General features: G+C 37.9%; 2 protein-coding genes across 2 annotated transcripts; one reads left to right on the top strand and one right to left on the bottom strand.

Annotated features, from left to right (window-relative positions):
• Positions 1–112: 112 nt before the first annotated feature.
• Positions 113–3094, bottom strand: LOC18612419 (putative MO25-like protein At5g47540). Its single transcript, XM_018119254.2, has 11 exons — positions 2969–3094; positions 2467–2628; positions 2258–2376; positions 2104–2178; positions 1549–1642; positions 1360–1419; positions 976–1044; positions 746–844; positions 564–608; positions 355–457; positions 113–279 (listed from the first exon to the last, which is right to left on the bottom strand). The coding sequence occupies exons 1-11, from the start codon at positions 3086–3088 to the stop codon at positions 170–172; spliced, it is 1056 nt and encodes a 351-aa protein (XP_017974743.2). The 5' UTR covers positions 3089–3094; the 3' UTR covers positions 113–169.
• Positions 3095–5600: 2506 nt separating this feature from the next.
• On the top strand, positions 5601–9259 carry EMB2761 (threonyl-tRNA synthetase, putative / threonine-tRNA ligase). The gene is made up of 8 exons (XM_007049201.3): positions 5601–6030; positions 6159–6305; positions 6435–6582; positions 6995–7248; positions 7372–7749; positions 7877–8185; positions 8431–8631; positions 8769–9259. The coding sequence occupies exons 1-8, from the start codon at positions 5722–5724 to the stop codon at positions 9027–9029; spliced, it is 2007 nt and encodes a 668-aa protein (XP_007049263.3). The 5' UTR covers positions 5601–5721; the 3' UTR covers positions 9030–9259.
• Positions 9260–14996: the final 5737 nt, after the last annotated feature.

Here is a 14996-nt window from a genome sequence, read left to right as displayed (position 1 = left end):
CTACTAACCAAAAGTAATGGAAAGTAGGCTAATAAAAATGAAGAAAGAAAAATGATAAATTAAGCAAGTTACATACAGAAAACCATAAAATATTTTCAACTTGCTAAAATAAAGTATACACATGCATTTAGTATAGCACAATAATTTAGCTAAAAAAAATGTATGGAAATTAACATGGAACATCACAATTATCTAAATCTTGGCATGAACGATCTGTGGATTGCAGGTTGGCAATCTCTTTGATGATTTGGGATTTGTCTGCTTCAAACTGTTCATCCTCTGCAGCAAAGCAGAATTTAACATTAATTGACCTTGTATAGTTCTAAGAGTAATTTCAACACAGATGTTTTCTACCTTTATCAATGTTGAATTCACTAAAGAAGCGCAGGAGCTTGCTCCTATTTGTCACAAGGATGCTGATGATTTCAGGAGGCTTATTTTGATTTGCAACAAATAGCTGTTCAACAGCAAAATCAAGAAATGAAAGTGAAAACAAAACTAAGTAAAACCACAAAAAGAAAAATGAATATATGCAGAAAAATGGCAAATTCATTAACATTCACCTTGAACACATGAAAGGTATCTAGTTTTATTGTCTTCTTTGAATCCTGCAGATTGGTGAACCAAAATGAATAGAGTGAAATATATGCAGAAGCTTTTCTATGAACACAAAATGCTGTCCAGGAGGATGTAAGATGTGTGTACATCCACAGCAAACAGCTGCTTGACTAAGTGAAAAGGGTACCCTGAGAAGATTCATCATGATCCTCATGTTATCTAATGAGCTCACATACCGAACCATCACAGAAGCATTTGAACGATCTAGCAACATATCTCCAAGGAGCTGCACAAAATATCATCAGCAGTCAGAATATTACTGTATAGCAAACATTGAGAGGAATCAAAAACAATGGTGAAGGACGTAAGTAATTTTATTTGAAAACAAGTTAAATCACCAAGAAGCACCTAGTATACCTTGATAGCATGTCGTCTGGTGATGTAGCTTTCAGATTGCAGCAGTTGGGAATTGTATTCCTGGAAAAACTGGAACCACAGAAAAGATAGTGTCTTACAGATAACAAACAAAAATTAGAATAACATGATATTATCCTATAGGAAAACGACCCTAGTCTTCTCCATTTATTCCAGTAAAAATTGATATTTTCTGGTTATATGCTTTGGATTAATCCTTAAGTATATGTATTCTGACTATAGATATACAAGCAACACAATCATGAATCATAAGTTCTGAGTTCATACCTCTGAATTCTTGTACTAATAATAGTCACTATGATCATACATGGAAATAGTTATATAACAGAGAGATTATACATCTTGATATTGAATCCAACACTTTACCCAGTCATAATTTGCAGAAAGGAATCCAGCCACAGTAGATTTATGCCTTATCAAAAGCTCCTGAAGAAATGTGTTTGTGTGTAAGAGTTCATGAGTGTTTCTAATTTTTGACACAAGCAGAAGAGAGGGCATGTTATAAAACATATATGACAGAAAAAATAGAAAACAAAGAAAAAAAAGTTACTGAACTTTAAAAGTTGCTTGAACATCTGATGCTATGTCGAAATTTGGATTCTGTAGATAATCAAAAAACTTCTTCATATGCTTTGATTCCAAGACATACCTGTAAAATCAACCCACCGAAGAAAAAAAAAAAGTTTCTTCTCTTAGTTTAATCTAACACTAAAAGGAGCTATGGTAAAACGAATTTTCACTCTATACTAGCTTCATGAAAAACAGAGTTATGCCTAGGCAAATACACACGAGGATAAACCAAAACACTTGAGTCAAAGCAGTAGCTATACATTCAAATTCTATGTTTTGTGCCTTATTCCTTTTGACTCAAAGCAGAGCATAGATTATGAAATCATTTGCAGCAAAGTAGTGTTCAAGTGCATAATAACCTCTCTTTGCACAACAAAACGGTTAATTAATATCTTTGATCTCCATCACCCGAAATTCTGATCGAATTTCAGATATAAAATTTCCCCAAAGTTGTACAAGCTTTGATTGGTAAAACTAACATTTCCACAAGGCTTTTCTCAAACATTTGAAATATGAATCCCAATTAAACATATTTCTTACTTAGCAACACTCTGATGACGGATGCACTCCCTTGAAATTGAACCATAAGTCCAAGCAATATCGCTATCTTCATAACTAACACCAACCGCAACTAGTTAGTCAAATTATTTGTATTTGAACCCTTTTACCCATGAAAACAAAATTAAAATCTTACCCAGGTATCAAAATATCCATAATATCCAAGTTATTTTCCAAATACTCAGAAGCAATTAGCTTTGAATTCACCCTTTGTCTTTGTAAATTTGCAATCACATGAGTAGCATTTTGACGGGCCTGCGAATAGTCAAGAATTGATAATCTTATGACTTGTGTTCCAAGAAAGAAAAAAGAATTTATCATCTTGAATGAAATGTTAATACTTACCCCTGAATTCAAAGTTGGAAGACAATGGATGAGAAGGCGAAATGTATCCTGTTGAAAGAACTCCTTGGTCAATTGTGCACAAGCATCCGAACTTGGCTCCACTTGACCGTCACCATAGAGAATTGTTCTTATATCCAAAATCAATTTGTCTAGTTCTGCAATCTGCACAATTTATAACCTTTGAGTCAACGTATAAGGCGTTTGATTTCATGATCAATTCAAAATGAAAATTATAAAACTCTCCTGTTTCTATCCTTCAAACAAAAGAAGATCTCTTTATGCAAGAGATATTTTAGCAGAAGAACTCTTTATGCAAGAGATATTTTAGCAGAAGATCTCTTTATTCAAGAGATATTTGTAATAAATCTTCTCATGCGGATTACAGAAAGGAATTTCGACATAATTAAGCGATTCATGTCTCCTGAATTAAGTAGTGCTGATGATTATAAAAGGAATTTATTCTTATCAAACAAAAATTGATAAAAACAAAAATCATGGAAACCTTCTCTGCTCGTTTGCGTTCACGGGTCTCGGTGTTGCTGAGAGCGTAAGCAAGAAGCTCACGCGTTTGCTGCACCAGCTCCACCGGTGTTGGGGGCTTTGATTTGAACAGCCCCTTCATCTTCCCTTTCCTACAGCTTTTTCTTCCTTGTTTACGTAAATCTTATCGCTCTCAATATCTTCGAATGCATGATGATTATTAGGGTTTTAGAAGAGGAGGAAAAATGTGGGATCAAAAAGGGAGCTCGCACGATCAAATGCCAAAACGGATATTTTGGGGTTTGAAGCTTATTTGAGGCATGCAAGGAGGGTCGTTAGTTAGTTATAATTAGAGCGAGGGAAACAAATCAAGGCATCCGCAGTTTTATCCTTGCGTGCCATTGCACTGGCGTTGGATGTTAAACCCACCTCAAACTCGTTATTCATGTAATGTATTTAATCTTTATTTTACGTTGACACTTCACATTAGAGAAAAATGAACTACAAAGAAATCAAGAAGAGTCCATTGACTCAAACCCCTTACGACATGCGTATGATATGGGCATATATATTAGCTGAGAGTTGTTAAATTGAACCATTCTCACTATTAATAAGGATTGAGAAAAAATCTTTTAATTTGTGGATATTTTATAATATTCTAGTTTTATTATTTATTTAGATTAAAAATGGTAGTCTTTACATTTCTCTCTGCTTTCTTGGCTTGCTGGAGAAAATAAAAATGACAGAAGATATATTTTTGGATTGTGAGATATAATTAGCATGGAGTTAAATTTAATATTTTTGGCCAAGTTTTCTCAAAATTAATTTGATAAAAAACCCTTTTTTTATTTTTTGGCCGTCGTAGGAGTGTTCTATCAGAACAGTATTTTTTCTTTATATATATATATATATATATATATATGTATGTATGTTTACTATTGACAATGACATTCTTGCTATTGAGGATCTTAAAATTTATCTTTAAATGCTTGATTTTGGATTAAAAATCTTGGTGTTTGAAATATTTCTTTGACATAAAAGTGACTCGGCTCTTCAAAAGGTTTATATTTAACACAAAGGAAATACACACTTGATCTTCTTAAAGATTGTGATTTTCTGGATTTTTTAAATTGTTGAATCTTCAATGGAACAAAACTTGAGGCTCACGGATTCTGTTCCTTTTTTGCATGGACGTCTCATTGGTGATTAATTTATCTCATTATTGCTTAGCTTGATATTGCTTATTCAATGCACATTTGGAGTCTGTTCAAGCATTTTTCTCGTAAACCACATTTAGATGCAGCCTAGCCCATCGTTTCCTTCACTAATTGAAAAGTGCTTCTATCTAAAATCTTGTTCTTCCAATTGATAATTCCCTCTGATTACGTTTATTGTGTAATTCTGATTGGACCATATGTCCAATGACTCGTCGGTAGAAATAAACCACTATTTTTTACTCTTCAGCAGAAGCTAAGTATCGCGTCATGATAATGACTACTTGTGAAATATTTGTTGAAATCTCTATTGAAAGATCTTGGTATGTTTGCTATCCAGCCACTCTCGTTGTTCTGTGATACTCAAGAAGCTTTGCGTATTACAACCAATCCAGTCTACCTGAAGTTGATTGCCATGTTGTTCGCGAAAAATTCCATCTTGCCATCCTTTTTCCTCATTTTATCTTCACCATACACCGGCCTGTTACTAAACCTCTGGGTAAGAGACGTTTTTATTTTTTATGCATCAAGTTGGGTATTTAGAATCTTCATCAATCATCATGTTTCAATTTGAGAGAGAGTATTAGAGATATATTTTCTTTATTAGATTTTAGTATATCTCTAAATATGTTGCAATATATTTTTCGTACATATTTAGTCAAACACTCTTGTATATATTCTTTGCTTCTTCTAAATACAAAATAGAACAATTTAACCTCAATTATATGTTTTTAATAGCTTCCACTAATTCAGGAATGCAGCATTTTTCAAATGGACAATAGATACGGCACACGATTCATCCTAGTATATATTTGATTTTGGGAATGTAAATTTATTACGTGTTACCCTTGTACGAAAATGAAATGAGTACTAAAATAATCACATATATATACTATCTATCTAAATAATTTCCAAAATTCTCTTTTTCTTGTAGAATTTTATTAATACAAGCCTAGGGTGTAGAGTTTATATTTTTGGTGTATAAAGCTTGGCTTTTACACTTTGGTTATAGTATAGGGATTAATAAATAATTGTACGTTATAAGAAAAAAAAATTCTATGCACGAAAATTAAGAGACCTTTAACCTTGAGATGGACTTATACTCACTAATCAACTAGTTTGACAGTTTGAATCTCCAATCTTGATTTCTAAACCCAAAATCTGTAAGAAGAAGCTCATTTTGTGCCTTTTTTTTTTGTTTTTTTTAAAAAAGACATTTTGGGCTGATATATTGAACATGTATAGAGTTAGGAGTAGGTTACAGTCACAGACATTAAAAAATTAAGATACAAAATGAATATCATAAAACTATGGAAATGTATTTGTAAAATTTCATCCCAAAAGGATCTCTTTTGATAAAAGTAAAATGATGGCAATTGCTTAGGGCTTGTGAGAGTCATACATACCAGCCCCAAATAGCAAAATTCAGCAATGTTTTGTAGAATTCCAAAATCTTGACGAGGCAAATGGTTATCCAGACCCAGTATCCACCACAAGGCACAAAAACCTCCACCACAAACAAGATCCAAAACTTCCTTCTCTTCACATTTCACAAAGGCCAATGTCCATACTTCACAGAATGGCTACTCTCCATGCTCTCCTCTATTCCTCTCGCCTCCTCCCTAAGCCCACTTCTCTCCCTCTCCCGAACCCATCTCTATCGCTTCGTTTCCCTCCTAACCGCCTCGTTTCCTTCCCAAAACGACAGGAAGTCAAACGCATACATGGAGCGGTTGCCACTGACTCAGCTCAGCCAGCTGTTGAGCTCCAAAACGACACCGTTCAGGATATCCAGAAGCAAGAAGAAGCTGTCAAGCTTGTTCTTCCAACTAACGAGTCATCTGAAAAGCTCCTCAAAATTAGACACACGGTAATTATTGATTTATCGTTTTTCTTTTCTGGGTATTTTTCGTTTGTCATAAAAGACATATGGTACCAAAGTTCTCATTTTTATTTCTAGGCTAAGCAAAGCTTTTATATTTATCTTTGGGATTTCAGTGTGCACATGTAATGGCAATGGCAGTTCAAAAGCTGTACCCAGAAGCAAAAGTGACAATTGGACCCTGGATAGAAAATGGGTTTTACTATGATTTTGATACAGAGCCTTTGACCGATAAAGATCTCAAGAGGATTAAAAAGGAAATGGTAAGTAAACTAATGTAAATAATCTAGTTAAAAAGGGGAAAGTTTTGTGAGCTTTGGGGAAAATGTTTTCATTTGGGCTATGATTTTCAGGGGTTCAGAGAAATTCATTTGTTACATCAAAATCTGTAGGATCGGATCATTAAACGAAATTTACCGCTTGTAAGAGAAGAAGTTTCAAGAGATGAAGCTCAAAGAAGGATAATGGCTATTAATGAACCTTACAAGATGGAGATTTTGGATAGTATTAAGGAAGATCCTATCACTATCTATCATATTGGTAAGCCACATCCCCTTTTTTGAAATTCCGGTAGAGTTGGAGCTTAAATTTCCTTGTACATGACTTTTTTTTTTTTTTTTCTAGTTTTAGCTTGATAGATTTTAACTTTTTATGTAAAAGTAATGTTTTTATTTTAGGTTGGTCAATTCAAGGTTTCACGCTTATTGTCTATAATTCTGCTACAAATATTGATTTAATTATAGCAGGTTTCTTTCATGCCTGTTGCTTTCAATGTTGTTGTAATTTTCATTTCCTTATATTCACTTTTGGTGGTCATGCATATGCTAAGTATCTATGTCTACATTTGTTGAACTTAATCAGTGTGTCTAGTTATGAGTTGCGAGATGAAGTAGCAGACATCAAAGCTGTTTTTCTTGTGTTTGACAATTTTCCTGACTAATACTTACTCCAGGGAATGAGTGGTGGGATCTTTGTGCGGGACCTCATGTTGAAACTACTGGCAAGATTAACAAGAAAGCTGTTGAGCTTGAGTCTGTTGCTGGTGCTTACTGGAGAGGAGATGAAACGAAGCCTATGTTACAGAGGATATATGGAACTGCATGGGAAAATGAAGAACAACTGAGGGCTTACCTTCACTTCAAAGAGGAAGCTAAACGTCGGGATCACAGACGTATTGGCCAAGATCTTGATTTATTTTCTATACAGGTAGCTCTCTTCTGGCATTTTCAGGTCCTACATTTGGTGACAGTTGATAACTTAAAATCTTTGTTCTTCATTCGTGCTTTGTGTCAATCGATACATTCACATTGATAAATTTATTTATTGCAGGAGGAGGCTGGTGGAGGTTTAGTCTTCTGGCATCCAAAGGGTGCCATTATTAGGCATATTATAGAAGATTCATGGAGAAAGATGCACATAGAACATGGTTATGATTTGCTATATACTCCTCATGTGGCAAGGGTAGATCTTTGGAAAATCAGTGGTCATTTAGACTTTTATAAAGAAAACATGTATGATCAAATGGAGATTGAGGATGAACCTTATCAACTTCGACCAATGAATTGCCCTTACCACATATTAGTATACAAAAGGAAGCTTCACTCTTATCGAGACTTCCCAATCAGAGTTGCAGAGCTTGGGACTGTCTATAGATATGAGTTATCTGGCAGCTTACATGGCCTTTTCCGTGTAAGAGGTTTTACCCAGGTAAAAGTTATATCTCTGATTAGTGGTTCGACTGATTATGGAGCTTAGATTAACATGTTAAACAATATCTTTACTTATTTTCAGATCAAGCTTTGATTAACCACTTCAATTGCAACTGCATTTGCAGGATGATGCACACATTTTCTGTTTAGAAGATCAAATCAAGGATGAAATCAGAGGTGTCTTAGATCTTACGGAAGAGATACTATTTCAATTTGGTTTCAGCAAGTATGAGGTGAACCTCTCAACTAAGCCAGAAAAAGCTGTGGGAGGTGATGATATTTGGGAGAAGGCAACAATAGCACTTAAAGATGCTTTGGACGATAAAGGCTGGAGCTATCAGATTGATGAAGGTGGTGGTGCCTTCTATGGTCCTAAGATTGATCTTAAGATTGAGGATGCTCTTGGAAGGAAGTGGCAGTGCTCAACCATCCAGGCAAGTTTTAAGTTCTAATTTAAAATAGATTGAATTTTGACTTATCCCTGTTCTCTGCCATTCTTCCAAAATTTCCCTCTTTTCCTTATTCTACACCTCTTTTCATCTCTTTTATGTTGGCTTTTAGCTCAAATATACATTTTCTTTCTGGTGAAGTAAGATCATGGCTAGAATATTTGATTAAACTTGTGCTGCAAAGATTAAAGCGCTTTGATCAGCCAGTAATTCATTTTCTCACTGCACAGGTTGATTTTAACTTGCCAAATCGATTCGACATCACTTATGTTGACTCAAACTCAGAAAAAAGGCGTCCAATCATGATCCATAGGGCTGTGCTTGGATCCTTGGAGCGATTTTTAGGAGTCCTTATTGAGCATTATGCTGGGGACTTCCCCTTGTGGCTCACTCCAATACAAGCTCGGATTTTGCCAGTTACTGATACACAGGTAAATTTGGCTTCCGGTTTATCAACTCTTTAATAAGCGTGTGCTGTGTCAATTGATTGACCATTTATTTGAATCTTCTCAAAGACTTTGGCTCTTGTAGTCTTCTAAAAGAACAAACTGCTTTGTCTTTTATGCAGCTAGGATACTGTAAAGAGGTGTCCAGCAAACTCAAAGCTAATGGCATTCGAGCTGAAGTTTGCCATGGCGAGCGCCTACCAAAGCTTATCAGAAATGCTGAGAAGCAGAAAATTCCACTAATGGCAGTCGTGGGCCCCAAGGAAGTTGAAACTCATAGTGTCACTGTTAGATCTAGATTTGGTGGAGAGCTTGGAACCATGAAGATTGATGAATTTAACAGTAGTATGGAGCAAGCCATTAAAAACAGAAGCTCATTGTAAAGTTCTTATGCTAGGTAGGTAATTGAGTCCTATATATCTGATGTTATCAAATAAATAGGGAAAAGGTGAAGCAATATATGAAGGTTGAAAATTTTTGTTTCTAAATGAGTATAGATTCCAAAATATCTCATGTTTTTGACTCTTTCTTTTCCTTCTTGTGAAAGGGAAAGGAAAAATCATTCAATGTATGGCTTGTGTATGTATCCTTTACTCAAGGAGTTGGATTTGAATCCTGTGTCTCTTATATCAAAATGAAGAAGAAAAATGGACAACTATGGAAATGAAAATCCCCAAGCTACTCAAAGGAGAGTCCTGACTGTAAATAAACACAATAGCTCACAAGTTATTGGATAACTGCAACAAAACTTGTTCAGTTTGTTGGGCTTTAACTTGATGGAAAACTCAAACATATAGTTGGACCTTTATCGGTTTTGTTTTGAGCCCCGTTGAAGCCCGCATGGTGATAACACTCTGGAAGTCATTCTTCTTGTATTGCAAGGTACGACATCAAGGACAAAAAAGTCGGGGTCTTGGCTCTTAACCCTTCTCTCTAGGGCTTTGCTTCTTCTTCTATTAAACAACTCGTCGAATCTAGTAAGGAATATTAAAATCCCACTTTATATGATCGTAACATCAGTAATCCTTTATAGTGGGCTAAATTGGCGAATGGCAATTGATCGAAGACATGATACTAATCTAGTCCTAATTCTAGTCAAGCGAGAATCTTTGATTTTGAAAATTGCTACAGCATGCGGGGGAAAACAAAGCTTCCACAGGAAATGGCTAATATATAAAAATAGCACAACATTTGTGCCTAGGCATGTGAATGTTTGGAGCCGAAACTCACCCGTAAATGGAATCGTAAAGCAAAATCCAAGGATACATAATTCCGTTTTTCGAAGGACCAATCGCTTCAAGACTCAATAGTTAAAAACTAATAACAAGTAGGCTGAAGCTTTTGTGGCGTTGAGGATCTCTGTCACACTATAAATTAACCCATTGAATTCATTTGTCGTCATACAAAGAATTTGTTCTAGCTATAAAGAAGTTTAAAAGAAGGAACAAGAAAGAAAGGAAAAAAACAAAAGGAAATCAAGATTTCCAGAACCATCAAATGTTCCAGCTTCCGTGAAAAAACAGAAGTTGGTCACATTGGTTGCAGAGTCCAATAGCTGTGAATTTCACCAGAAAAAATACGGAGCAAAGCCTGATGGAAGCATAGATGATACCCAGGTGATGACAACTGTGTTTGAATATGTTATTTGTGCTAGATTATCATCTATCTGAAACTTAAGTTTTAAATTTTCTTTAAGCTATTATGAGAGCATGGAAAAAACCATGTGCTATTACAGATCAAGCAACATTATTATAGCCAAAGGGACTACATGGTTGGTTCTTTGAAGTTCCAAGGGCCCTGCAGGCTCCCAGTAGACCTCAAGTCAGAATATGGATGGGTTGTTTAATTAACTGTCTCGGGAGGCGGAACATTTGATGGCCAAGCCGAGGAGGACTTGCTTGGGCCTACAACGATTGTGCCAAAATTGGCAAATGCAATTTACTTCCCATTGTAAGTCCCGATCTTTCACTTTATTTGGCCTTGTCTAGTTGTTTGAAAGTACAACAATACGGATTAGACTTGCTACATTCATGACATTACTTCTCTGGACAGTAAGCTCTTGTATCACAAGAGTTTTCTCTAGAACCGTGCGATCTTAACCTTTGCTTTACTCAAGGGTTCTTAAAAAGACTAGCAACCTTTTCAAATAGATTAAGTTAGGATCATTTATGGTGAGCAAAACAAGAGTAAAGTGAGCTTTAGGAACAAAGAGGGAGTTTTATTGCATAGGAACTTAGTGCATGAGTCATTAGTTACAAATGAGGAGGCTCAAGGGGTTTATAAAAGCCAAAGACCCTTTAGAGCTGTTACAAGGTAATGTCTAACAGCTAAGTAGCATTTTAAACCTTGGTGGGCCAATCTGATGTGACCTTAAGCTCCCCTTTAATGACTAGCAACGGCTGCCTCGCAGGCCATGGGTTAGCTAATGATTCCTGCGCACCTTGCGAGCTAGTTGCCTTTCTACCCACTAGTCTGCTCCAACGCCCTAGTTGCGCACCAGTTTACTCCCGTGTGCTGTGCACTACTCGCTAGTCTGTTCCCCTGTGTTATGCACAGTCTGTGTGCTAGTGCCATGCCCAAGCTTCTCGTGTACTACCTGCATGTCACAACGCTGCCTTGGCAAAAAATTCGAGTCTTAGCCCACATTGCTAGTCCATCATCAAGTTAGCTCGCCTACTCTCAAGCTGTAGTCCCTTGCCATCGGGTTGGTTCGCCCTCATGCATAAAATGGGCATGACACTTTCTCCCAACTATGTTGGCAACTCCTTTGTTGCCTACTGAGTGTGGAACTGCTCCACCAAATCCTTAAACAGCCATAGTGCTTGGGTAAGCTCTCAACTCGTTTCACTAGTTGGCTGCCCCTTCCATCGGACTAGGTACTGGTGTTGCGACAGGTGGTTTTTCTTCCTTAAGACCATTTCGACTAGTATCTCCTCGACCTTTTGGACATAAAAAGCCTTTTACCCCATAGAGTGCCTTTGACTCTGGCCTTTGGTCGAGTCATTTGGGTTTGCATGATAAAGCTTGAGCATGTTGACATGGAAGATCAGGTGAACCTTGGGCTTGGGTGGCATTTCCAACTTGTAGGCTGTGCGACCAACCTTCTTCATAATGCAGAAGGGCCCCTCATACCTCTTAGTCAGGCGCTTGTGTAGCTTCTGGTTGTAGAGGATCAAATGAAGCTTGACCAGCATAAGGTCCCTCACATTGAAACTCATGTTCCTATTCTATATGCCTACCTACCACATCTATTTCTGAGTGGCACACTCAAGGCTCACTCTAGCAAGGTCTCGCTGCTGATGGCACTTATTGGCATAACGGAATACCGTTGGTGTTAGTCTCGTATAACTACTAACTAGGGCACCAAGGGTCGTGGGCTGTTACCCTATCATTACCTTAAAAGGACTCTTGCTTGTGGACTCCCGCTATTACAGGTTGTAGTTGAATTGGGCAACATTTAACAAATTGGGCCAATCCATCTGAGTGTTGCGGATGAAGTGTCGTAGGTAAGTCTCAAGTAAGTGGTTCACTAGTTCAATCTGGTCATTCATCTAGGCGTGCAAGCTGGTCGAGAAGCTTAGCTTTGATCCCAGTAACTTGAACAACTCGATCCAGAACTTGTTTATGAATCTCCCATCTCGATCATTCACCAGGCTCTTTGGCACACCCACAATTTCACCACATGGGCCATGAATGCTCGAGTTGCCTTCTCAGTTGGACATTGCTTGGTCACTAGCACAAAGGTCCTATATTTGCTAAACTTGTCCACCACAACCATAATAACACCATAACTGTCAACTATGGGAAGGTTAGTAATAAAATCCAAGAATACGGATTGCTATGGTCGGTTTGACAACTTTAGGGGCTTAAGCAGGCTTGCTGGTCATTGCTGCTCGCCCTTATCTTGTTGGTAGATTAGGTATGTCTGCACATAGGCCTCCACATCCTTAATTACCTTGGGCTAGTAGTAGCGTGCTGCTATCAAAGCCTTAGTGCGCTCGGCTCCAAGGTACCCTACCCATAAAGAGTCATGGTGTTCCCACAAGATCTCCTTACGTAGCTTATCAACTCTCGACATATAGACATGGTTCCCATTGGTCATTAGTAGGTCACCATTAAGCCAAAATTGTCGTGTTTTGCCTTCTTTAGCATACTAGTTTATGGCCTATGAAGTAGTGTCACCCATAAGCCCTACATGTATTTTAGCCAGCATCTCATCCTGCACTTAGTCGATGGTTGCCAACTTTACCTTGTGGCTCAGTGCATTAGCAACCCGGTTAGTAATGTCTGGCTTGTATTCCATGGTGAAGTCAAACTCAGCTAAGTAGACTTGACATCTAGCCTGTTTGGGGTAAGCTTTTTTTTGGGTTTGGAAAAAACTATTTGCCACATTGTCAGTTTTCACCATAAATCGTGACTCCAACAAATAGTGTTGCCACACCCTCAATCACTAGACCACTACTATTATCTCTTTCTTCCGGGTAGTGTAGTGTCACTTAGTGTCATTGAGCTTTCTACTCTCATAGGCTACTGGTTACTTTTTTGCCTCAAGACTCCACCTATGGCATAATATGAAGCATCAATGTGCACTTCATATGGCACACTAGGGTCAGGTAACCATAGCACAGGCTCCTCAGTCATAGCTTGTTTCAAGCGTTGGAATGCCCACTCGTAGTTTGGGCTTTAGTGCCATGCACGGTTTTTGAGCAATATATTGGTCAAGGGTGTCACAATGTTGGAATAGTCGAATACAAACTTGTAGTTGTAGTTCTCAAGCCCTAGAAAACTTCTTAACTCAATCACCCTAGTATGCTGTTCGCACTCATCAATAGCACAGACCTTAGCCTTATCCATTCAAATTTGGCATCTTTTAATAATGTGGCTAAAGAAAAGGATCTCGGTTTGGGTAAATGAGCACTTATCCTATTTGACATAGAATTGGTGCTGTTACAGCCTTTCAAACACAACTAGCAAGTGCTCAATGTGCTCCCCTATGGTCCTGCTATAGACAACAATGTTATCAAGATAAACCACCATAAATTTATCAAGGAACGATGACAATACCTTGTTCATTAGCGTGCAGAATGTTATGGGGCATTGGTCAGGTCGAAAGGCATTACCAAGAACTCGAAGTTTCCGTACCATGTCACACAAGCAGTTTTCTCTTGATCTTCCTTGGTTATCCTTACTTGGTAATACCCGACCTCTTGTCAAGTTTGTAGAAGACCTTGGTCTTACGTAGTTGGTTGAACAGCTTAGATATGTTGGGGATTAGGTAGCGATTCTCGATGGTCAGCTTGTTTAGTGCTCGATAGTCAATGCAGAAATGCAATGAGCCATCATGCTTCCACTAGAAGAAGACAAGCGCATCATAGGGTGCTATGCTTGGCTGAATGAAGCCCGCCTTAATCAACTTTGTGAGTTGTCGACGTAGTTCAGCTAGTTTAAGAGGTGCTATATGGTAAAGTGCCTTTGCGGGTGGCTGTGTGCTAGGGACAAGTTCGATATTGTGGTTTACTTCCTACTCGAGTGGCAAGTAGCTTGGCAGTTTAACAAGCATTACGTTAGAATACTCATATAGTATGCCCGCTACTTCTCTCGACACAAGTGCTGCCTGACTCAGCTTGCCCTCATTCATGGACAATGTGGTTATGTAGGTCTCCTCACTTTTGTGCATACATCAGAAAGCTGTATGGCGCTTAATGTCTTGATCACAAATTGTTGCCCGCGTCTCACTGGCACCACATATTGACCTTGGGGGTCAAGTATCACAATGCAGTTTGAAAAAGAGACAACCATAGCATTAATGCAATCAAGGAAATCCAAGTTAATAACAAAGTCATAGTCATCAAGTGAAATTACCTAAATAGATTCTTTACTTACCCATTTAGCTTGTTGCACAATCACATTGCTCATAGTGCCCTTAGTGGGGACTTCCTTACTGTTTATAGTCTTGGTGTATGAGGCCCCTGCCTTGGTGTTAAGCCTCAACATTTTGGCTGTCTCGACAGAAGCAAATAGGTCACTCGTACCGGTGTCAACCAAAGCATTAAGCTTCTTACCTACCAGCAAGATGTTTGCGAACATCAAGCCCTTGGTGTGGTTCGACTTAGGCTATTTTAGTGCTGTCAACATCTTGGTTCCCAACCTCAAAGTTTCACCCTTTGATTACTCATCGCTATCTTCTCGTGCGATGGAAGAAAGTTTGCTCCTTTTAGGGCAATCTCGAACCCAATGGTTCGACTTCAGGACCTTTTTCCCTTTGTCCTTCTTGTCCTTACTGCCTTGGTCAATACCTTGGGAGTAAGTCTACTTACTGATGCTGCTCCTCGGCACATGTGTAACGACCC

This window comes from Theobroma cacao, chromosome 1 (genome assembly GCF_053813885.1).
Source record: "Theobroma cacao isolate CCN51 chromosome 1, ASM5381388v1, whole genome shotgun sequence".
In the NCBI taxonomy this organism is placed as follows: domain Eukaryota; kingdom Viridiplantae; phylum Streptophyta; class Magnoliopsida; order Malvales; family Malvaceae; genus Theobroma; species Theobroma cacao.
The sequence above is the reverse complement of the archived record's forward strand: the minus strand, read 5'-3'. Positions and strand labels throughout refer to the sequence as shown.

Coding starts and splice junctions, on each gene's coding strand:
- EMB2761 (XM_007049201.3), top strand. CDS start 5,722: ATGTCCATACTTCACAGAATGGCTACTCTCCATGCTCTCCTCTATTCC. Junction 7,249..7,371: donor TTGATTTATTTTCTATACAG/GTAGCTCTCTTC, acceptor TATTTATTGCAG/GAGGAGGCTGGTGGAGGTTT. Junction 8,186..8,430: donor GGCAGTGCTCAACCATCCAG/GCAAGTTTTAAG, acceptor CTCACTGCACAG/GTTGATTTTAACTTGCCAAA.
- LOC18612419 (XM_018119254.2), bottom strand. CDS start 3,088: ATGAAGGGGCTGTTCAAATCAAAGCCCCCAACACCGGTGGAGCTGGTG. Junction 1,045..1,359: donor TTTCTGCAAATTATGACTGG/GTAAAGTGTTGG, acceptor CTGTGGTTCCAG/TTTTTCCAGGAATACAATTC. Junction 280..354: donor TGAATTCAACATTGATAAAG/GTAGAAAACATC, acceptor GCTTTGCTGCAG/AGGATGAACAGTTTGAAGCA.